The sequence below is a fragment of the Cebus imitator genome, unplaced genomic scaffold (assembly GCF_001604975.1).
Source record: "Cebus imitator isolate Cc_AM_T3 unplaced genomic scaffold, Cebus_imitator-1.0 Scaffold58, whole genome shotgun sequence".
Classification (NCBI taxonomy): domain Eukaryota; kingdom Metazoa; phylum Chordata; class Mammalia; order Primates; family Cebidae; genus Cebus; species Cebus imitator.
The window spans coordinates 4374183-4391842 of NW_016107373.1; the positions used below are offsets into that span (position 1 = coordinate 4374183).

Genomic DNA, 17660 nt, shown 5'->3' on the forward strand with positions numbered 1-17660 from the left:
GGTCTGGATCACCTTCAACTGAAAGACAAGGAGCTGTATTTCAGTGACTGAGTATACAGAAGAACTGCTTCAATTCAAACTGTATACTTTGACTTCATGGACAGGAAAAATATACTTTACTAAGAATATCAGTCATTATAAAACACCAGAGAGATTTTGGAAGGAAGAAAAAAATTGCAAAGCCTATTCATATGTTGAATATACCACATATTTTAGTCAGCCTTTCTTAACCAGAGTTCTGTGAGAGAATTAAGCCTTAATACCCTAAGGCATCTATAGTAAGTGAGGAATTAACATCTTTCCCTATGCATCTGGAATTATGCTAGTTGTCTAAAATCCTTGATCTAAATAGAGAAAATCATTTTCTGTGTTCTTTGGATCAGAACAGGAACTCTGGCTGGGCTCATTATTTTGTCACTATTTACAGCTGCTTACCACTGCAGACAGAAGAAGTGATGTTGTACAGAAAAGGATAAAACTGCATACAGCGGATCAACTTCAGGCTGTTTTCACACTCTGGGCATTTGGTGGTTAATTTCAAGGCCTGCCTAAAGGCCTCAAGTGCCCCACTGATATTCTTCAGAGCAAGGTAAGCATTTCCCAGGCTCAAATAGGTCAGAGGCTGAAAAGAAAAAAAAAAAATCAGCAACTCTTAATGAACTAATATTTTCTGGGAGTTACAAAATGTTTACAGTATACGGCTTTTGACTCTTTTTAGTTTAAGCCATAAACGTTACTGCTAACTGTCCATTTTATTCATACCAGCTAATTCTAAACTGTGTTATACATGTAAATTTATTGTTTACTTTTTTGTTAAGATAAAAAATACATAAAGGATGTAACATAAACTACATATGTATGTATCCCTGTAACCACCACACTGCTCAAGATACAAAAATGTTTTCAGAGCTCCAGGAGGTTCCCTTGGGCAATCCAACCACAGAAGAAATCATTGTTGTGATGTTGTGACTTCTGTCATCATAGTTCTTGAACATCAGGTAAATGAAATCAAACTGCATAGTCTCCTATGAGTACATGAAACATGTATCCTTTTGTAGCTTCTTTCACTCAATCTAAAATTCACTCATGCTGCTGTGTACCTCGGTAGCTCATTCTTTTTTAAGCTGATGTGTAATGTTCCAACATAAGAATATACCACAGCTTGTTCATTCATTCTTCTACTGATTGGCAGTTGGGCTATTCCCACTTTCTATCTATTATGAATAAAGTTACTATGAATATTCTTATAAAAGTCTTTTGATAGGCATATTGTTCTCATTTTCTTTGAGTATATACTTAGTATGGGTTGTAAGGTAGATGTATATTTAGTTTTAGTAGATATAACCAAATAGTATTCCAAAACGGACGCACAAATATACACTCCTACCAGCAAGTGTGAAAATTCAGTCTTTGTATTGTCAGTCTTTTTAATTTTAGCTTTTTTAGTGAGCTGCAGTGGTGTCTAACTGTGGTTTTAATTTGCATTTCCCTGATGAATAATGATGTTGAGGGTTTTGTTTTTCAGGTGCCTATTGGCCATTTGGATATCCTCATTTCCAAATTGCCCGTTCTTTTGTCTGTCTAAAAGAATTAGATTGCCCTTAATGCCTTGAAGGAGCCCTTTGTGTATATTATATATTAGTCCTTTGTTGAAAATAAGTATTGCAAAAGTCTTCTCTGTGGTTTGCTTTTTTACTCTCTGAATGGTACCTTTTGATAAACAGAGTTTCTTAATTTCAGTGAAGCTCAGCTTTTCATTTTTTTCTTTTATAGTTAGTACCTTTTTGACATCTTTGCCTACTGCAAGGTTATAAAGACTTTCTCCTATGTCTTCACAAAGAAGCTTTACAGTTTTATCATTCATATTTTGGTACATGATCCACTTCAAATTAATTCTGTGTATGGTGTGAGGTAGAAGTCAAAGTTCTTATTTTTCTTCATAGGGATATCATCCAATTACTCTAGAACTAACTTACTGAAAAACCAAACTGTTTTTTCCACGTTGAACTACAGGTATGCCTTTGTATAAATGAATGGCCATATACATGGTGGTCTACTTCTAAATTCCCCATTATGTTCCATTGATATGTTTGAGTATCTCTGTACCAATACCACACTCATTTAATTATAGTAAATCTTGAAATGTAGTAATATAAGCCTTCCAATTCTGTTCCTCTCCATCCCTTTCCCCCATTTGTGTGTGTGTGTATGTGTGTGTGTGTGTGTGTGTGTGTTTGTGTGTGTATGTATGTGGGAGGGGGGCTACTGTAGGTATAGTTCTATGTAGATTTTAGAATCAACTTAATACACAAACACATATACGCAATTACTAGGTGTTTGAGATTGAATTGAATCTATAAATCGATTTGCAGAGATCTTACATCTGAACAACACTGACTATCTTAATGTGAACACAATGTACATCTCCATTTACAGGTTGAGTATCCCTTAACCAAAATACCTGGAACCAGAAATGTTTTGGGTTTCAGATTTTTTAAGATCTTAGTATATATTATTTACTGGCTGTGCATCCCAAATCTGAAAATTCAAAATTCAAAATGCTCCAATGAGCATTTCCTTTGAGTATCAGGTTGGTGACCAAAAAGTTTTGGATTTTGGAACATTTGGAATTTTAGATTTTTGAATTTAGGACGCTCAACCTGATATATGTCTTCTCTTAGTGATATCTTATAATCACATATAAATCTTACACATTGTTTTTTAGGTTTATTCTTAGATATATGATGTTTTCTTTCTTTCCTTTTTTCATTTTTGAGACAAGGTCTTGTTCTGTTGCCCAGGCTGGTCTGGAACTCCTGGGCTCAAGAGATCCTCCCACCTCAGCCTACCGAGTAGCTAGGACTACAGGTGCACACTACCACTAACTTTTTTTGACTCTTCTGTAGACATGGGATATCCCTGTGTTACCCAGGCTGGTATTGAGCTCCTAGGCTCAAGCAATCCTTCCACCCTGGCCTCCTGAAGTGCTGAGATGACAGGTGTGAGCTACCACACCAGATCTGATGTTTTCTTGATGCACCTGTAAACAGTGTATTTTGTATGTTATTTTCCAATTGTTTGCTGACACTTAGCTTTTATAAGCAGCCCAAAGTATTCAGTTTAGGCTATTTTAACTGAAATACATCTATTTTTAGTGTTTTTATATTTGCTTGAGTGCAAACCATGTTTAAATTTATCATTAAAAATAGTTAAAAAGATCTGAGAATGCTTTATTTTCAAACTGTACAATAAATCCCTATGAAACAGAATGCTTATGATTTATCTAATTACCTGCTTTTGATTCAGGCTGTTAGATGATCAGAAATGCCTCACTGTAACCAAACCAGGGATAAAAAGTATTCTAGATTAAGGAGGTCTAACACTAAGCAGCTCAGATTACATTCAAATTATTACTTAGTAGTTCACACCCAGATATAAAATTAAATCCTATACTTAGATTTCAAATGTATCTTTATATTTTGCATAAGGAAACAAAGTGTTATAATTACCCCTATGACAAAATGATGGCTGTAAAAAATATCCTGCACTGAGATAAACTGGTTCGCACTTTGGAAAAAAAGCTGAACTTTCATTTCTTCATCCAAAAAAATAAGTACTGAGTGTTTACTATGTTGCAGGCATAGTTTTGAACACTGAGGATACAGCAGAAAATAAGAAAGATAATTGCTGCCTTCATAGACCTTACAGTCTAGTGTGGGGATGTCAGAGAGTAAAATGGGATGGAGAAAAATATAGAGGGAAGAAATAGAGGTCGTACTAGATGTGGGTGGGGGTGCACCATTTTAAATAGAGTAGTATGAGAGGGACTTACTGAGAAGTTACTATTTGTAAGACTTTAGGGAGGTGGAGCAAGCAATGAAGAATCTTGGTGGGATGAAGTACTTCAAGCAGAGGCGACAGAAAACGCAAAAGCCCTGAGGTAGGAGCATGCTTAGTACGTTCAAGGAACTACAAAGGGGCAAGTGACGCTAGAACAGAATGTGCTAAAGAATGATTTGACAGAGATAAGGTCAGAAAAGTAACAAGGTCATGTAGGACCTTCTATACCATTACAAACTCCTGTATTTTCCTGTGAGTTCTACGGAGAGCCACTGCAGGGATTTGAGCCAACAAATAACATTTGACTTTTTATAAGCATTTCACTGCTTGCTGTATGAGAACAGACTGGGGGACAATGGCAGAGAAACCAGTTTAGAGGCTTCTAAAATAATCCAGGCAAAAATAATGGTGGTTTGGATGGGACAGCAGTGGAGACAATGATAAGTAGGAAAATCTGAGGCATATCTTGAAAACAGAATCAACAAAGTTACCTAGTGGATTGAATTTTCCCGAGAATAGGAGAAACGCATGAAGGAAGCCCCTAAATTTTTGGTCTGAGCTACTGGTAGTTTAATTATTTCCTGAAACAAGGAAGACTGGGAAGAATAAATTTGGAATGGTGTTAAGGAGCTTGGTTTTGGCCTTAGTTCTAGAGTGCCCTTTAGACATCTAAGTGGAAATGTCAAGTAAGCTGCTGAATAAATAAGTCTGGAGTTCAGGGCAAAGGTGACAGCTAATTCAACAGGAAAACAACAGTCTTCTCAAGATATGAAGCTGAATAACCGGATATCCATGTAAATATGAACTTTGATCCCTATCTCACACTACAAAGAAAATTTAACTTGAAATGAGTCATAGACCTAACTACAAAGCCCAAAACTATAAAATATCCAGGAGACAACACAGGAAAAGATCTTTATCTATCTGAGAACCAATGACTTAAAGATTAAGCCACAGAAAAGAAAATACGGTTTTGTGAGAACATTTTAAATCTAACAATGGAAACCTATAAATATTTAGACATCAGGTATAAAATCAATTTAATTGTATGTTTATTATAACTGAATTTCATGAAAGGCAAAATGACAACAATTATAACATCCATTCTGATTTCAGAGATGTTAAAATACGAAAACAAAAGTTGTATCTTCAAAACCATGAATTACAAGGCAGTGATGTAACTCCATAAGCTGCATGTGGCGGGTTCGGGGCATGAAAATCAATGTACCTACCTCCTCTTATTAAAACCAACGTTGAACTGTCCTCTGGTTGAATGGTATAAATAGCTCTATAAATTAAAGTTGTAAAACAGTGTAATATTAAGCAGTTTGCATGTTGTGATGAGTAGGATAAAATACAAACCAGATGTTTCAGGCTGACATAAAAAAGTGGCAGTATATTTTTACAGCTATGTTATTCTTATTTAAATTGTTTCCCAAAAAACTGTGTAATTATAAGTTTCACTCACTTAAAACTTAAAGAGTACACAAAAATTAAGCTTTTGATGCTCTCTCTTGAAATAATGCAAATTCTACTCTGAAAAACAAAACATGACATTTTTTATGCTTTCCTTAGAAAAATATAAATTGTGATCTAAATTTGAGTTACTCTACATAGTATACAGAGCCATGAAAACCCATAAAACCTCACCTCAGAGCTATTGATGGCCAAAGCTTGAAGTAGTAGCTTAGTGGCATCAAGATGAAGGCCGTAGTGAATCAAAAGGTTGGCCAAGTTGACAAGAGGAATGTCTTGGTATTGAACTGGAGCTAGATTCAAAGCCCTCTGAAGACAGGCAATAGCAAAAGTGCTGTTTCCTACTGCTCTCCAGTATAGTCCAGCTTCATTGAGTATGAGCCAGACAGGAGCATTCGGCTGAAAAATCCAAAAATACTTCAGTTAGGACAATAATACAGTACTTGTTCTAAATAAGATTTCCAATAAGTGCATTTTAACTTTTAATTATACTTAAGAAACATTTAAGTTTCAGATGTCCAAAGTAAATAACTCACCTTATTAATAGCATGAAATAAGAAAGACCCAATTTCTTCTTCTGGGACAGTATAGTTATTAATACGGGAAAGCAAAATCTGAAACACCAAAAGGAAGACTGACTCAATTGAAAATAAAAGGGGAGACATTTGAAAAGAATACCTATAGATGGCAGTCTTTTCTTGGGCTCCTCAGGAACACCTAATTTGAGCAAATATTTATAATCATATAAATATCATAAATTCATTGACATACCAACAGGTGTTGACCTGCTCACATGTATGTACTAGTTTGTTTAACTAAAAAGTTGTGACATATACCCAGACACAGTAAAGTAACCACTATACCCCATTAAAGTCAGCCTAAATGTTCAGAACCCAAAAAGAAATTATTCAAAAGACAACAGCACGTAATATGCAATATCTGATGTAATAAAAATCTATTGTCTTTCCTTCCTGGAAGATACCAGATCCTCAATTATTCTACTTCATGTTCCCATAGCATTTATATAACTGTGAGTGAGCAACTCTAAGGCATAGATCATGGTCTGTTTATCTCTGTATTCCTAGCACCCAAAACAATGTCTGGCACATAATGTTTTTGGCCTAAGGAAATGTCTGTTGAATATAAGTAGTAATGACTGCTTATAATTTTGAAATTAACTTTAAAAAAAAAAAGGTGATTGTGATAGTATGTGATCACTAAAAAGATGATTTTTTTTTCATTTCCCTCTATGGAAAATGATACTAATACGGTAATCTATAGTAATAAAACATTCGTAGTTATACATAACTAAAAGGAATTTTGGAAAAGAGCATAAATGAACTTCTAATATTTGCAAAATGGTTATCAAATTAATACAAATTCTAAGTAACCTCATATAAGGCCACAGCAGGGTTGATAAGGCCAGAAAAAAAGATTCTTCAAGTTTTCAATTTATATAAACTTCTGGAGGCCTGGAGGATGCAAAGCTAACTTTTAGTGGTCGCAATGGCCTGCATTACACCGACTCCATTAGAAAACAGAGAGTTCTGTGCTGCTCATCTTCGAAGTGCTTTGAGTTAGTGGAATAGTGCCTAGGTCATCTACGTATAGCAGCCCTGAGGAACTCTCTCTGGCACTCCTTTAATAGCATGACTGACTTCGCCATCATTTCACCAGTTCTTTATCCTTCCATTTTATATATTTAAAGCTCAACAACTACCTTCTATCATTTTTTTTTGTTCCACTTAAGAGGCTTCTGAAGTCACCCAGAATGGACGGCAATAAATACCAGCCTAAGTGAGCCTTACTTTTCGTGCATGGTCATCTGGCATTTTGGCTTTCAGATCCATGCGAACCTCTAATTCTTTGACTAAGTAGGACAGAGTGTGGCTTTTTCTGAAGTCAGTTATGGAACAGTCAGGGGTTTGGGCCTCTTCTTCTGTAGAATAATCATCACTGCTGAGTTCGTGGATCCTGGCACAAGAAAAAGGAACAAGATTCATATTTTCAAAGTTTGGGTGACTTCAAGATAAAGACTTAACCTTTCAAGTCCAAGGCTGGTGATCTCAAAGAACTGCCAGATGACAATTATGCAGAATCAGATGCTTTGCCAAATCCATCAGCACTTGCCTGAGTCCTTTGTTTTCCGGAGGCAGAAAATACGTTGGTAATTCCCCACCAACAGGGACTCTAGGGTAACTTTCTGTACAATCTGATCTTTTAGGCCACAGAATATGCTGTTTGTCCTGATAAAGAAACAAAATTTCTCATAAATTTCTTTGGATCCAGTATCTTAATATGCTAAACCTTTAAAATGATATAAATATACAATAATTAAACAAAACTATAATATCTTAAGACTATGGTAGACTCCATAATACTCCTGCTACTGCAGATTATTAATCTAAGTCAGTAATTCTGCCTGCTTTACCCACAGACTCATTCAGGGTTGGGCAGGGTATAAGGCCAGTGAGACACAAGAAGAGGCTTGCTTGGGGTTTCTGGGAAAGGGTAGCAAGTCTTAGGCTCTTATGCTACTTATGAACAAAAAATCATGTTGCTCCAGTTGCTGCTGGCTGTCATCTTATGACCATGGAAAAAACCAAGCTTTTGGATGAAACCAGTACTGTGGATGGCAGAGTGAAGAAAAAAAAAAAAAGAAAGAAAGGAAAAGAAGAAATGGGTCACTGATGACATCACGGGGCCACTGAATCAACCAAACCTGAAGTTTATCCTATTTCTGGACTTCCTGTAATAACAGGCACATTTTCTTGCTGTTTAAGTTAATTTGAGGTGGAGCTTATGACTTGTATCTTAAAGCAAACATAAGCTTAAAAAACTGGCATTGAGCACTATGTTTCCCTGAACTAAGGTCTCTGTCAATGCCAAAGTTTAACAATTGGTTTATGATTTAGAAAATGTTCATTTTCTCTAAATATAAATAAGATGTACCAGAGGTTTACTAAGCTTACATCTTGAAGCTATCAAACTTTAGGGGATTTATATTACATATAATTAAATCCAAATGGCCATTTAATTCTGTTATACACTTGATTAAATTCTGAAAATTTAATGGTGAGTAAAATATACAGTCTCTTTCCCCCTACCTTGGTATTTGCCTCAGCAAACCTACCATTCTTTCTTAGCTGGTCTAGAAATGCACATGTACTAACTTCTTTATTGTCTGTATCTCCTACTAGAATGTAGGCTGCAGAAGAGCAAAGGGGTTATCTATTATACTGCTAGTATTAGTCTGGCACACCGGTGGGAGCTCAATAAAAGAATGCTGATTAAGTAAGTGAAGTATAAAAAACATATACTTGGGTAAAGTTTAAAAACTTGTTAAGGTTGGTAATAATACTCAGAATAAAGCTTTGAATTGAAGTCAGTGTGTCTATCTACTCTACTTGATTGGGAAAAACTCAAGCAGAGACTGCGTCTTACTCATTCACTACCTAGCAGAATGGCTTCCTTCTAATAGAAATGTAACAAACATTTGCTGAACTAATCTCGACAGTCATTGAGGCCATATTAATCAGTAAGGTTAAGGGCCACTGCTTTAATGGATCTTGCCAGTTTGAGAAAACTCCTTCATCATCGTCTATTAACTTACCCTATATGCATCAGAGTCCCTGCCCCAAATCCAGAGAATAGAATGGGCTACGGGAGAAGACTTGACCGAATCATTGATATCACTCTGATTTGATTGAACATCAAAGTTCACAGACATCATACTGGAGGTTGATGAATCCTCACCAAACTAGAAAATGAAACAAAAAGTTCAATCAAATTGAAAGTGGAAAAGGAGTTGTGACTATAATTTAACTCACACCAAAAAAAGCCAGTAAATACTCAAAATTAGTAGAAAATCAGAAAGTAGCTCAGTAATAAAGCAACTGGATCTTTTAATTTTAAGAACTATGCCCCAACTATATTTTTTCATGGATAATGCATAGTTAGTAACTTTCAATAACTTTGCCATTGAAGTTTGAGAAAAATGGCATAGGTCGTTTTCCTGTCCCTTTGCTTCATTTTTATGATTTGTCTCTTTAGGTTAATAATTAGCTAATTTGGAAATCTGGTTCATTATTCCCCTTTTCTTCCTACACTAAAATGCTCACCACACTAAAATTAGCGTGCTGTGTGTGGGTAGATGCAAGGGAACTTAATAAAGTGGTCTTAAGAGTTTTACAACTATTACTTAAGGATTATAGACTATTGTACAATCAATTACAATGAAAAGTTATAGGGGTGAAAGGGTAACCTAGAAGATGAGAGAACACAAGCATATAGAGCCTTTCTTCAGAGCAAGGTGGAACAATGTTGGATATACTTACAAGGTGCTTCTGTGTTTCTGAAACCTTGCTAGATAATGAGAATGGGACTGGGGATGGGATGGGGTAGGAAAGACATAAGAAAAAGGAATGAATATGATGAATTTGTAGCTCTAGGTCTTTAGGACTAGGAATGGAGTCTTTCATTATATAGTGGTGATACAATTTTATGAATACAGACTATTGGAAGCTACACTCTTTCAAATGGTTTGTCCTAAAACCAACAAAAAGTCCAAAGGATACACTGGGTTTCAATCTATTTCATTTCTAAACACCCCCGTTTTTCCCTTTAAAATGCTTGGTTTTAAGACAGGGAGCTACAATCCCAGAGGGTGTGAATCTGGTCTTCCTTTATGCTTTCTCTTGAAAACCAAACATGAGATATTGCTGGGAGCTGGTCTACAACACTCATAGGAAACTTTTGGTCCCTATCACTATTTCCCCTTTTAAATGGCTTCTTAATTTTTGTCTCTTATTTTCCAAATGCAGTCAGATTTTTTCCAGATTAAAGAGTTCTAAGTTTTTGTGGTTTGTCCTCCTATGGCTGCTCTCCTTAGTTATGTTAATTAGTTACTGCTGGAAATTTCTGCATCTACAATTAAGGACATGATGAGTTTTCTCTAAGATAGGATAAATGTTGTTTTATTTCTAACACAGATTGAGTATCAGTTATCTGAAATGCTTGACCAAGAGTGTTTCAGATTTGAGATTTTTTTGGATTTTGGAATATTTTATTACACTTACCTGTTGAGCATCCCAATAAAAAAATGTGAAATCTGATTTCTTTTGGGCATCATGTCAGTGCTCAAAAAGTTTCAGTCTTTGTATCCCTTTTTTTTTTTTGATAGTCAGAATTCTGGTTGTACTTGCTGTCTGTATCACTTATTCAATAACAATTATATACTATTTGGTATCATTGTATTTGTTATTTCTTCCCAACTATATAGATTAGGATTCTATATATGTATATGTGTGTGCATATATGTATATAGAGACAGAAAGTGAGAGAAAGCACACATCTGGCAGTGTGCTTAACAAAGATTTTCTGTTGATAATGAGTATTTTGTTGTTGGTGTTGGTTGAGGCAACATAATTGGACTGATTACTTCAGGAAACAAATAGCATGGTCGCTCTCAAATTTTAAATACGTCTTACTCTAATAGTAAAGTGGGGAGATGAAAGCTTTGAGTTCAACAATAATAGTCCAATTCTAGCTCTCACGGTAAAGGAGAAAAGAATCAAATGTATGTGCATATAAATATGTAGATGGTACTTTGAGAAACAGAAAGCATTCATGGAGTTACTGAGTACTCTCTATAAAATCTGACTTCATATACATAACAGATACTCAAAATCTCTCTCTCTTATTTTTATTTATTTATTTTTTGAGACACAGTCTTGCTCTGTTGCCCAGACTGGAGTGCAAATGGCATGATCTGGGCTCACTGCAGCCTTGACCTCCAGAGCTCAGGTGATTCTCTCACCTCAGTCTCCCGAGTAGCTGGGACTACAGGTGCATGCCACCATGCCTGCCAATTTACGTATGTTTTTGTAGAAATGGGGTTTCACCAAGTTACTCAGGTTGGTCTTGAAATCCTGGGCTCAAGCAATCTTTCTGGCTCTGCCGCCCTAAGTGCTGGGATTACAGGCGTGAGCCACTGTGCCCAACCTCAAAATCTTAAAGATCTAAATGACAATCACAAATTTTAGAGGTCAAATATATAAGGAATCAAGGGGAAACACAAAAATTCAAAAAAAATTTTATAAAGCAAAAGTTTGTAAGAACTAGATTGGACCAAGAAAATGACCTGAACATAGTCCACATTTTCAAAGATATCTCCACGATGATAGCGTACAGGCTGGTCCCACTGGCAATGTAAACTATGCTGCTGGTTGACCAGTCGGCATATCTGATGATTTCCTGGAATAAGGAAATTACACAAATGATGAGCAAGGTCAACAATAAATGTGATTTTCTTAGACTAAGTCATTTAGTATCAACTCTGTATCCCTCATAGCCTAGCAGATCACTTATATAGGATGTACTTATATAGAGAAATACTCATTAATGGTTAATCAAATCATTCTAAGAAGTACCGGTTTTTCCGCCTATAAAAAAAAGGAATTACACTAGATGATTACTGAGATATCTTTCAGCAATTATGCTCTATGATTATAAAATCTATTGATTATATAGTTTTAAGAGACTTTGGCCATCTTTCCGGAGAGAATTTGCTTTATATACTTCATAATTTTGTTTCTCTGGTTGTATTTCAGCAGAATGGGCAGTAAATAATCCCGAGGATTGATTAGACTCTACACTCAAAATAGCAAAGAAAACTTGTTAAGGGAATTGCAAAATGAACTATAAATGGTCACAGCTAACGGTCAACGGTTTACAGGCTTTCTTGACCAACTTATTTATCAGGGGAGAAGGATATAATTAAGAGATTCTATTTTCTCTGCTGTTGAGTTGTCAGATCTGCTCCCTTGTAATCAGAAACAAAACATTCTAGATATAACCAAAGCATTACTCTCATGCCAACCCAAGTTCCTATAAACCAGTGGTTCTATTTTTTGGATCACAGATGCTTAAGAGATTTTAATAAAAGCTATATACCCTCTTCCCAGGAAAATAAAATTGGACACATACACATTCTACATATAATTTTGGAGAGGATTTTAGAACCCTTTGAAACTCATCCATTGGACACAGGTCAAGAATTCCAGTCTAGCCGGGTGCTGTGGCTCACACCTGTAATCCCAGCGCTTGGGAGGCCGAGGTGGGTGGATCACAAGGTCAAGAGATCAAGACCATCCTGGCCAACATGGTGAAACTCCGTCTCTACTAAAAACACAAAAAAATTAGCTGGGTGTGGTGATGCGTGCCTGTAGTCCCAGCTACTCGGGAGGTTGAGGCAGGAGAATTGCTTGAACCCGGGAGGTGGAGGTTGCAGTGAGCCGAGATCACTCCACTGCACTCCAGCCTGGCGCCTGGTGATGAAGCAAGACTCTGTCACAAAAAAAAAAGAAAAAGAATTCCAGTCTAAAATTTTACTTCTAAAATACTGTTTTTAAGACAGCAAGAAAAAAAGGAGTATGGGTAGGTTGTTTCTAGGGTGGGTCTGGCTCATATTCACTTACTGTAACGCCTTGTTACCCCATAGTACAGTTTTTAGACCTACGGCAACAGGCATCACCTAGGAGCTTATTAGGAAGGCAGACTCTCAGGCCTCACTTCAGACCTACTGAATCATAATCTGCATTTCAACAAGATCTCCAGGAGACTAACATGCATATTAAAGTTGGAAAAAAAACCCAAACTGATGTTGAACACAAAAGGCAACTAACTGTTAAGACTTCTAGGATTGACTAGACTTGTTTTTTATTTCAAAATGTAAATCTGAAAAATGCAAGGGGGACCAAACCAGCTCCTCAGGCCTCTTGGTATACCAACGGTGATGAATCATGATTTCACGATGTAGGGAAGTTATAAACACTACTTCATACTTCTTTAAGGCTATAAGAAAGCTATGATAGTAAAGCATGCTAGAAGTGAATTTCCTAACTTGTCTTCAATTACTTGGAGTCACTACTTACCTAATTGTGCCTCTTTTGCCATCTGAGTCTCATGAATGATATTTCTTAAGATTTGCTCCTCCTGAATCAGTTTATGTTTTTCTAGGATTTCCTGCTGTCTCAGGTAGTGGTCATGCTGCTTTTGATATTCCTTTAACTCATTCAGTGTTCGCTGGAGAGATCTTAACATGTTTTAATACCAGGAAAAAGTTAGAGCTATAAAGTTATAAAATTTTAATCCCACTTAAACACATACCTTTTTTTCTGGTTCGCAGCAACGATTACTGTGTTTTTCCTTTTATTTAACATACAGTACAACCCTGTACCACCAGTTCAAGAATAACAAGGCAAAAAGATAAATGTGAAATTCTTCCCAAACTTTTTTTTTTTTTAAAGAAATGGGGTCTCACTCTGCTGTCAGGGCTGGATCCAGATGCCTGATTGTAGCTCACTGCAGCCTTGCACTCCTGGGCTCAACTCCAGGGCACAACTCCTGGGCACAAAGAGTTCTCTTGCCTCAGCCTCCTGAATAGTAGCTGGAACTACGGGCACATACCACCATGCCTGGCTAATTTATTTTTAGAAACTGGGTCTTGCTATGTCACTCAGGCTAGATTTGAACTCCTGGCCTCAAGTGATTCCTCCTCTCCACCCTGCCTCAGTCTCCAGAATAACTGGGATTGCAGGCATCAACCATGACACCTAGGAATACCACTATCCTGACATCAAATGGTATGTTGCATTTTTCAGGTGCCATAAACAATACATGACAACATACAAGTTTACATATTTAACAACTCTGTTTCTCTCTACAAAATTTGTGTCAGTACCACCAACATTCAAAGTCTTTCTAGAATCCTTTCCTCCTTGTCAGTTTTTCCCTCGAATCTGCTTAAAAACAAAGTTAAGAGTTAGGGGCCAAGGTACTTTGCTTTCATACTTCAGCTTATTGGTTACAGACCAGGAAAACCACAGAAATTATGCTTAGAAAGGAATATGGTTCACCAACTGATTTCAGTAAATCAGCTGCCCGATCATATTTAATCACAAAACCCTTACTGACTATTACACACTGTAACACACAGGGACTTTAGGAGCTATACAGACGGTATAAGATAGAGCCAGTTCAATTATTAAGAGCATGATATTGGAAAAAGCTCAGCCAGGTATAACAGAAACCAGTTATAAATAAGCAAGCTGTCATCCTTTTTACTTCCTACCACATTATGCTTTAAATAGATTGGAAAATAAGCAAATACAAAATTTAATGAGTTCTAAATTTCTGTTTAATTCCTTAATAACCAAAGTAAACTCAAATATTACAGCTAATTCTGAGATATAAAGAATTCACTTCTGAGTGAAGTTTCTTAACTAGCCCTATTGATGAAAGGAAATGCTTTTTAATTTATTATACCTCAAGGATCAAATACAATAGAATTCCATTACTGTACAACCTAACACATAATTATGAAGAAAATTTGGGTCAAATAATGTCTCTTGATGTCATTTAACTACCTTAACAATAGGCCAACCCTAGGAGTCACCACCTCTCTCCAAGAAGAGAAAGATCAACTATTGTACATGTAAGTGATTTTACTGAAACTTAGTATATTCCATGGAAATAAAAACGTAGTCAACAAAGCTGTAAGTATTCCAGTCTCTCCATCCCCATCTGACTTCATAAAAGTAATTGATGATCAAAACTGTAAAGATTTAAATGACAGTTTTTACTACAAATATTCTCTAGTTGCAGGAATCCATACAATTAAAGATATTCCTCAGGCCAGGCGTGGTGGCTCACGCCTGTAATCCCAGCACTTTGGGAGGCCAAGGCGGGCAGATCGCCTGAGTTCAGGAGTTCGAGACCAGCCTGATCGACATGGAGAAACCCCGTCTCTACTAAAAATACAAAATTAGCCGGGCGTGGTAGTGCATGCCTGTAATCCCAGCTACTCAGGAGGCTGAGGCAGGAGACTTGCATGAACCTGGGAGGTGGAGGTTATGTAAGCTGAAATCGTGCCATTGCACTCCAGCCTTGGCAACAAGAGTGAAATTCTGTCTCAAACAAACAAACAGACCAAAAAATATATTCCTCTACACAACCACCAGGACTTGGAGGAAATGGATAGGACTTGCAGTAGTGAAGAGGTTTCTTTCTTAATTCCAAATACCAAATGAACACTGATCTCCTACACAGATTTAACCTAAGGTTCTATAGTGCTAGTGCCTGAGTGAAATTTTTCCTCTTAATTACCTATGTTGAGCCTCCAATTTCTGCTCCAGTTTTTGCTGACATAGAACAGCATGTTTCCTTTTTATAGCTTGCTCAAACCCAGGTTTGGCCTGCAAAGCGTGGTCATAACAGAGCACTGAGTGGTTATATTCCCCAAGCATCTGAAGAGACAAAAACAAGCACACATATATACACATAATACACAAGGCGAAGAAATGTTAGCCATGGCCTGGTTGCATCTGTCCAAATCCTCTAATGATTTATGAGATCACACCTGGATTTTACTCTCCAATGACCATTGCTTTGATCAGCGACCACATCCCTACAATATTAAGATAAACTATAGGATGGTTTCATTGGAAGATATTGCTGACCTTAAAAGGTGTATTCTTTAAAAGTTTCAAATTCCAATTTAATTATTATTATTTTTTTTGGCAAGAGGATAGAACAATTACACTATTGTGCTGAGAATTTTTCTTCCTCCTAATTTCATTTCTATTATTCACACCAAAAGAGGAACCGAAAAAAGTAACATTCCACTGAGGGGGGAGAGAAAAAAAAGAAAGTGGCAACTAGCGTGTCTCATGAAACAAAAAGTAGTACTTACTGCATATATATTCCCCAAGGTATAATAGCTGGTGAAGAAGTCACTGTCATCCAGAGCTGCATGGACCACAACAGCAGCATCAGCAGAGAAGTGTGCTCTGTGTAGAACATTTGCCAGATTGACCAGGGCAATGTCTTTATTGTGCCTAAGGAAAGCAGCACATATTCCATGATCATGAAGAACTACTTGACAAGGAAAAATGACATTCAAAGTTACTTGTGCTTAGGAAAATAAGATATAGGTGGCAAAAATAGATAATCACAGTGTTTCGTTTTTACATTATTGATGGTTCTTAACCTGATAGCTACAAATTTTGTCACAAAAAAAAAGGTCAGGCAGATACTGTAAGATTTTACAATTTAGGGCTTATATTTGCTTTAAGAAAAGTTAAATTTAGTTTATGATAATTCCATTCAAGTCTAACGTGAATCACAGGACACCCATGTAACACATTGTTTCCTTAATGGAAATGCAAAGTATATTACACAATTATCACTTCAAACTTTTTGACATCTGTGATTTTTCTTCTTTTTTTCTTGGTGGTGGGCTAATTTCTTTGAATAGGGATGGAGAAAAGTATAAAATGCAATGCTGCTTCTGATTGTTTTCTTACGTATTGTTTCTTTAACAGTCCTGAGGAATGTGGAAAACCAGGAAAATCAGGTCCAGAAGAGGAGGAATCTTACCTGGAAGAGAAGTGAAGCGCTCGCATGGCACACTCCACTACCTGATACGGCTCATTCTTAATTCTCCAGTAAAATGACGCCATGTTATACAGTACCCATGAGGAAGAGTTCTAGAGATTAAAAAAGTAAAATTGCAAACACGACTCAAAACAGTTTAATTTAGAATGCTCAAAAAGAGCACCTTTAATATTCTGGCTCTTCCAAAATTCAAGATGAAGAAGAACAAGACTAATGAAAGCAATGATAAAGAAGAGGACACAGTGCAAAGAAACTAACAGCATTCTAATCATCAGCTGAGAATGCATATTATGGTGTGATCTTCATATAAAGACCATCCAACTCCAGCTTATTCCAAGAGGGAAGTAAAACTGAAAATCCCACCAACTGACCACAACTTGTTGGGTGGGCTCTATTCAGAAGTTAAGTCAAAAGATCTAATCTACTTAGAAATAGCTCCAATATGAAATTCCTGAAATTAACATTTAAAATATTTTTCCATTTATGTAATATCTGAGTGAAGCCACAAACTTAAACAGGTTTACTCTAAATATAAAGACAGAAAAAGAGGAAAAAGGGTGAAAAACATGAACACACAACTCAAATAATGAAACAGCTAAAAAGTATGTAAAATGTATAACTTCACAAAGAAATAGAAATTTAAAAGATACAAGTTTTCCTTTTACAAAGTGGCAAAGACTAAAAAGAATGCCAATACTTACTGGATATTAACTTTAGATTTTAAACTATAGAAATGTTAAGCTACTACAGCAGTTCAGGGGGACAATCTGACATGTATGTAAAAAGCTTTAAAAATGTATATTAACATACAAATTAATGTATATTACATTTACCCTTTGACTCCCACAATTCTACTATTAAAAATGTATACTATGGGGAATAATTAA

The 17660-nt window shown here is 36.3% G+C and overlaps 1 protein-coding gene across 4 annotated transcripts in view; it reads right to left on the reverse strand.

Annotated features, from left to right (window-relative positions):
• The window catches only part of TTC17 (tetratricopeptide repeat domain 17), a 142085-nt gene that overhangs the window by 84017 nt on the left and 40408 nt on the right, over nucleotides 1–17660 (reverse strand). For all 4 annotated transcript variants that reach the window (XM_017529412.1, XM_017529413.2, XM_017529415.1 and 1 more), the window contains exons 6-16: nucleotides 16756–16865; nucleotides 16070–16214; nucleotides 15484–15623; nucleotides 13251–13411; nucleotides 11459–11571; nucleotides 8930–9076; nucleotides 7447–7562; nucleotides 7125–7290; nucleotides 5853–5930; nucleotides 5491–5715; nucleotides 436–622 (exon numbers count right to left, since the gene is read on the reverse strand). In XM_017529412.1, coding sequence (XP_017384901.1) covers nucleotides 436–622; nucleotides 5491–5715; nucleotides 5853–5930; nucleotides 7125–7290; nucleotides 7447–7562; nucleotides 8930–9076; nucleotides 11459–11571; nucleotides 13251–13411; nucleotides 15484–15623; nucleotides 16070–16214; nucleotides 16756–16865 — 1588 coding nt within the window. The remainder of the gene's footprint in view (nucleotides 1–435; nucleotides 623–5490; nucleotides 5716–5852; nucleotides 5931–7124; nucleotides 7291–7446; nucleotides 7563–8929; nucleotides 9077–11458; nucleotides 11572–13250; nucleotides 13412–15483; nucleotides 15624–16069; nucleotides 16215–16755; nucleotides 16866–17660) is intronic.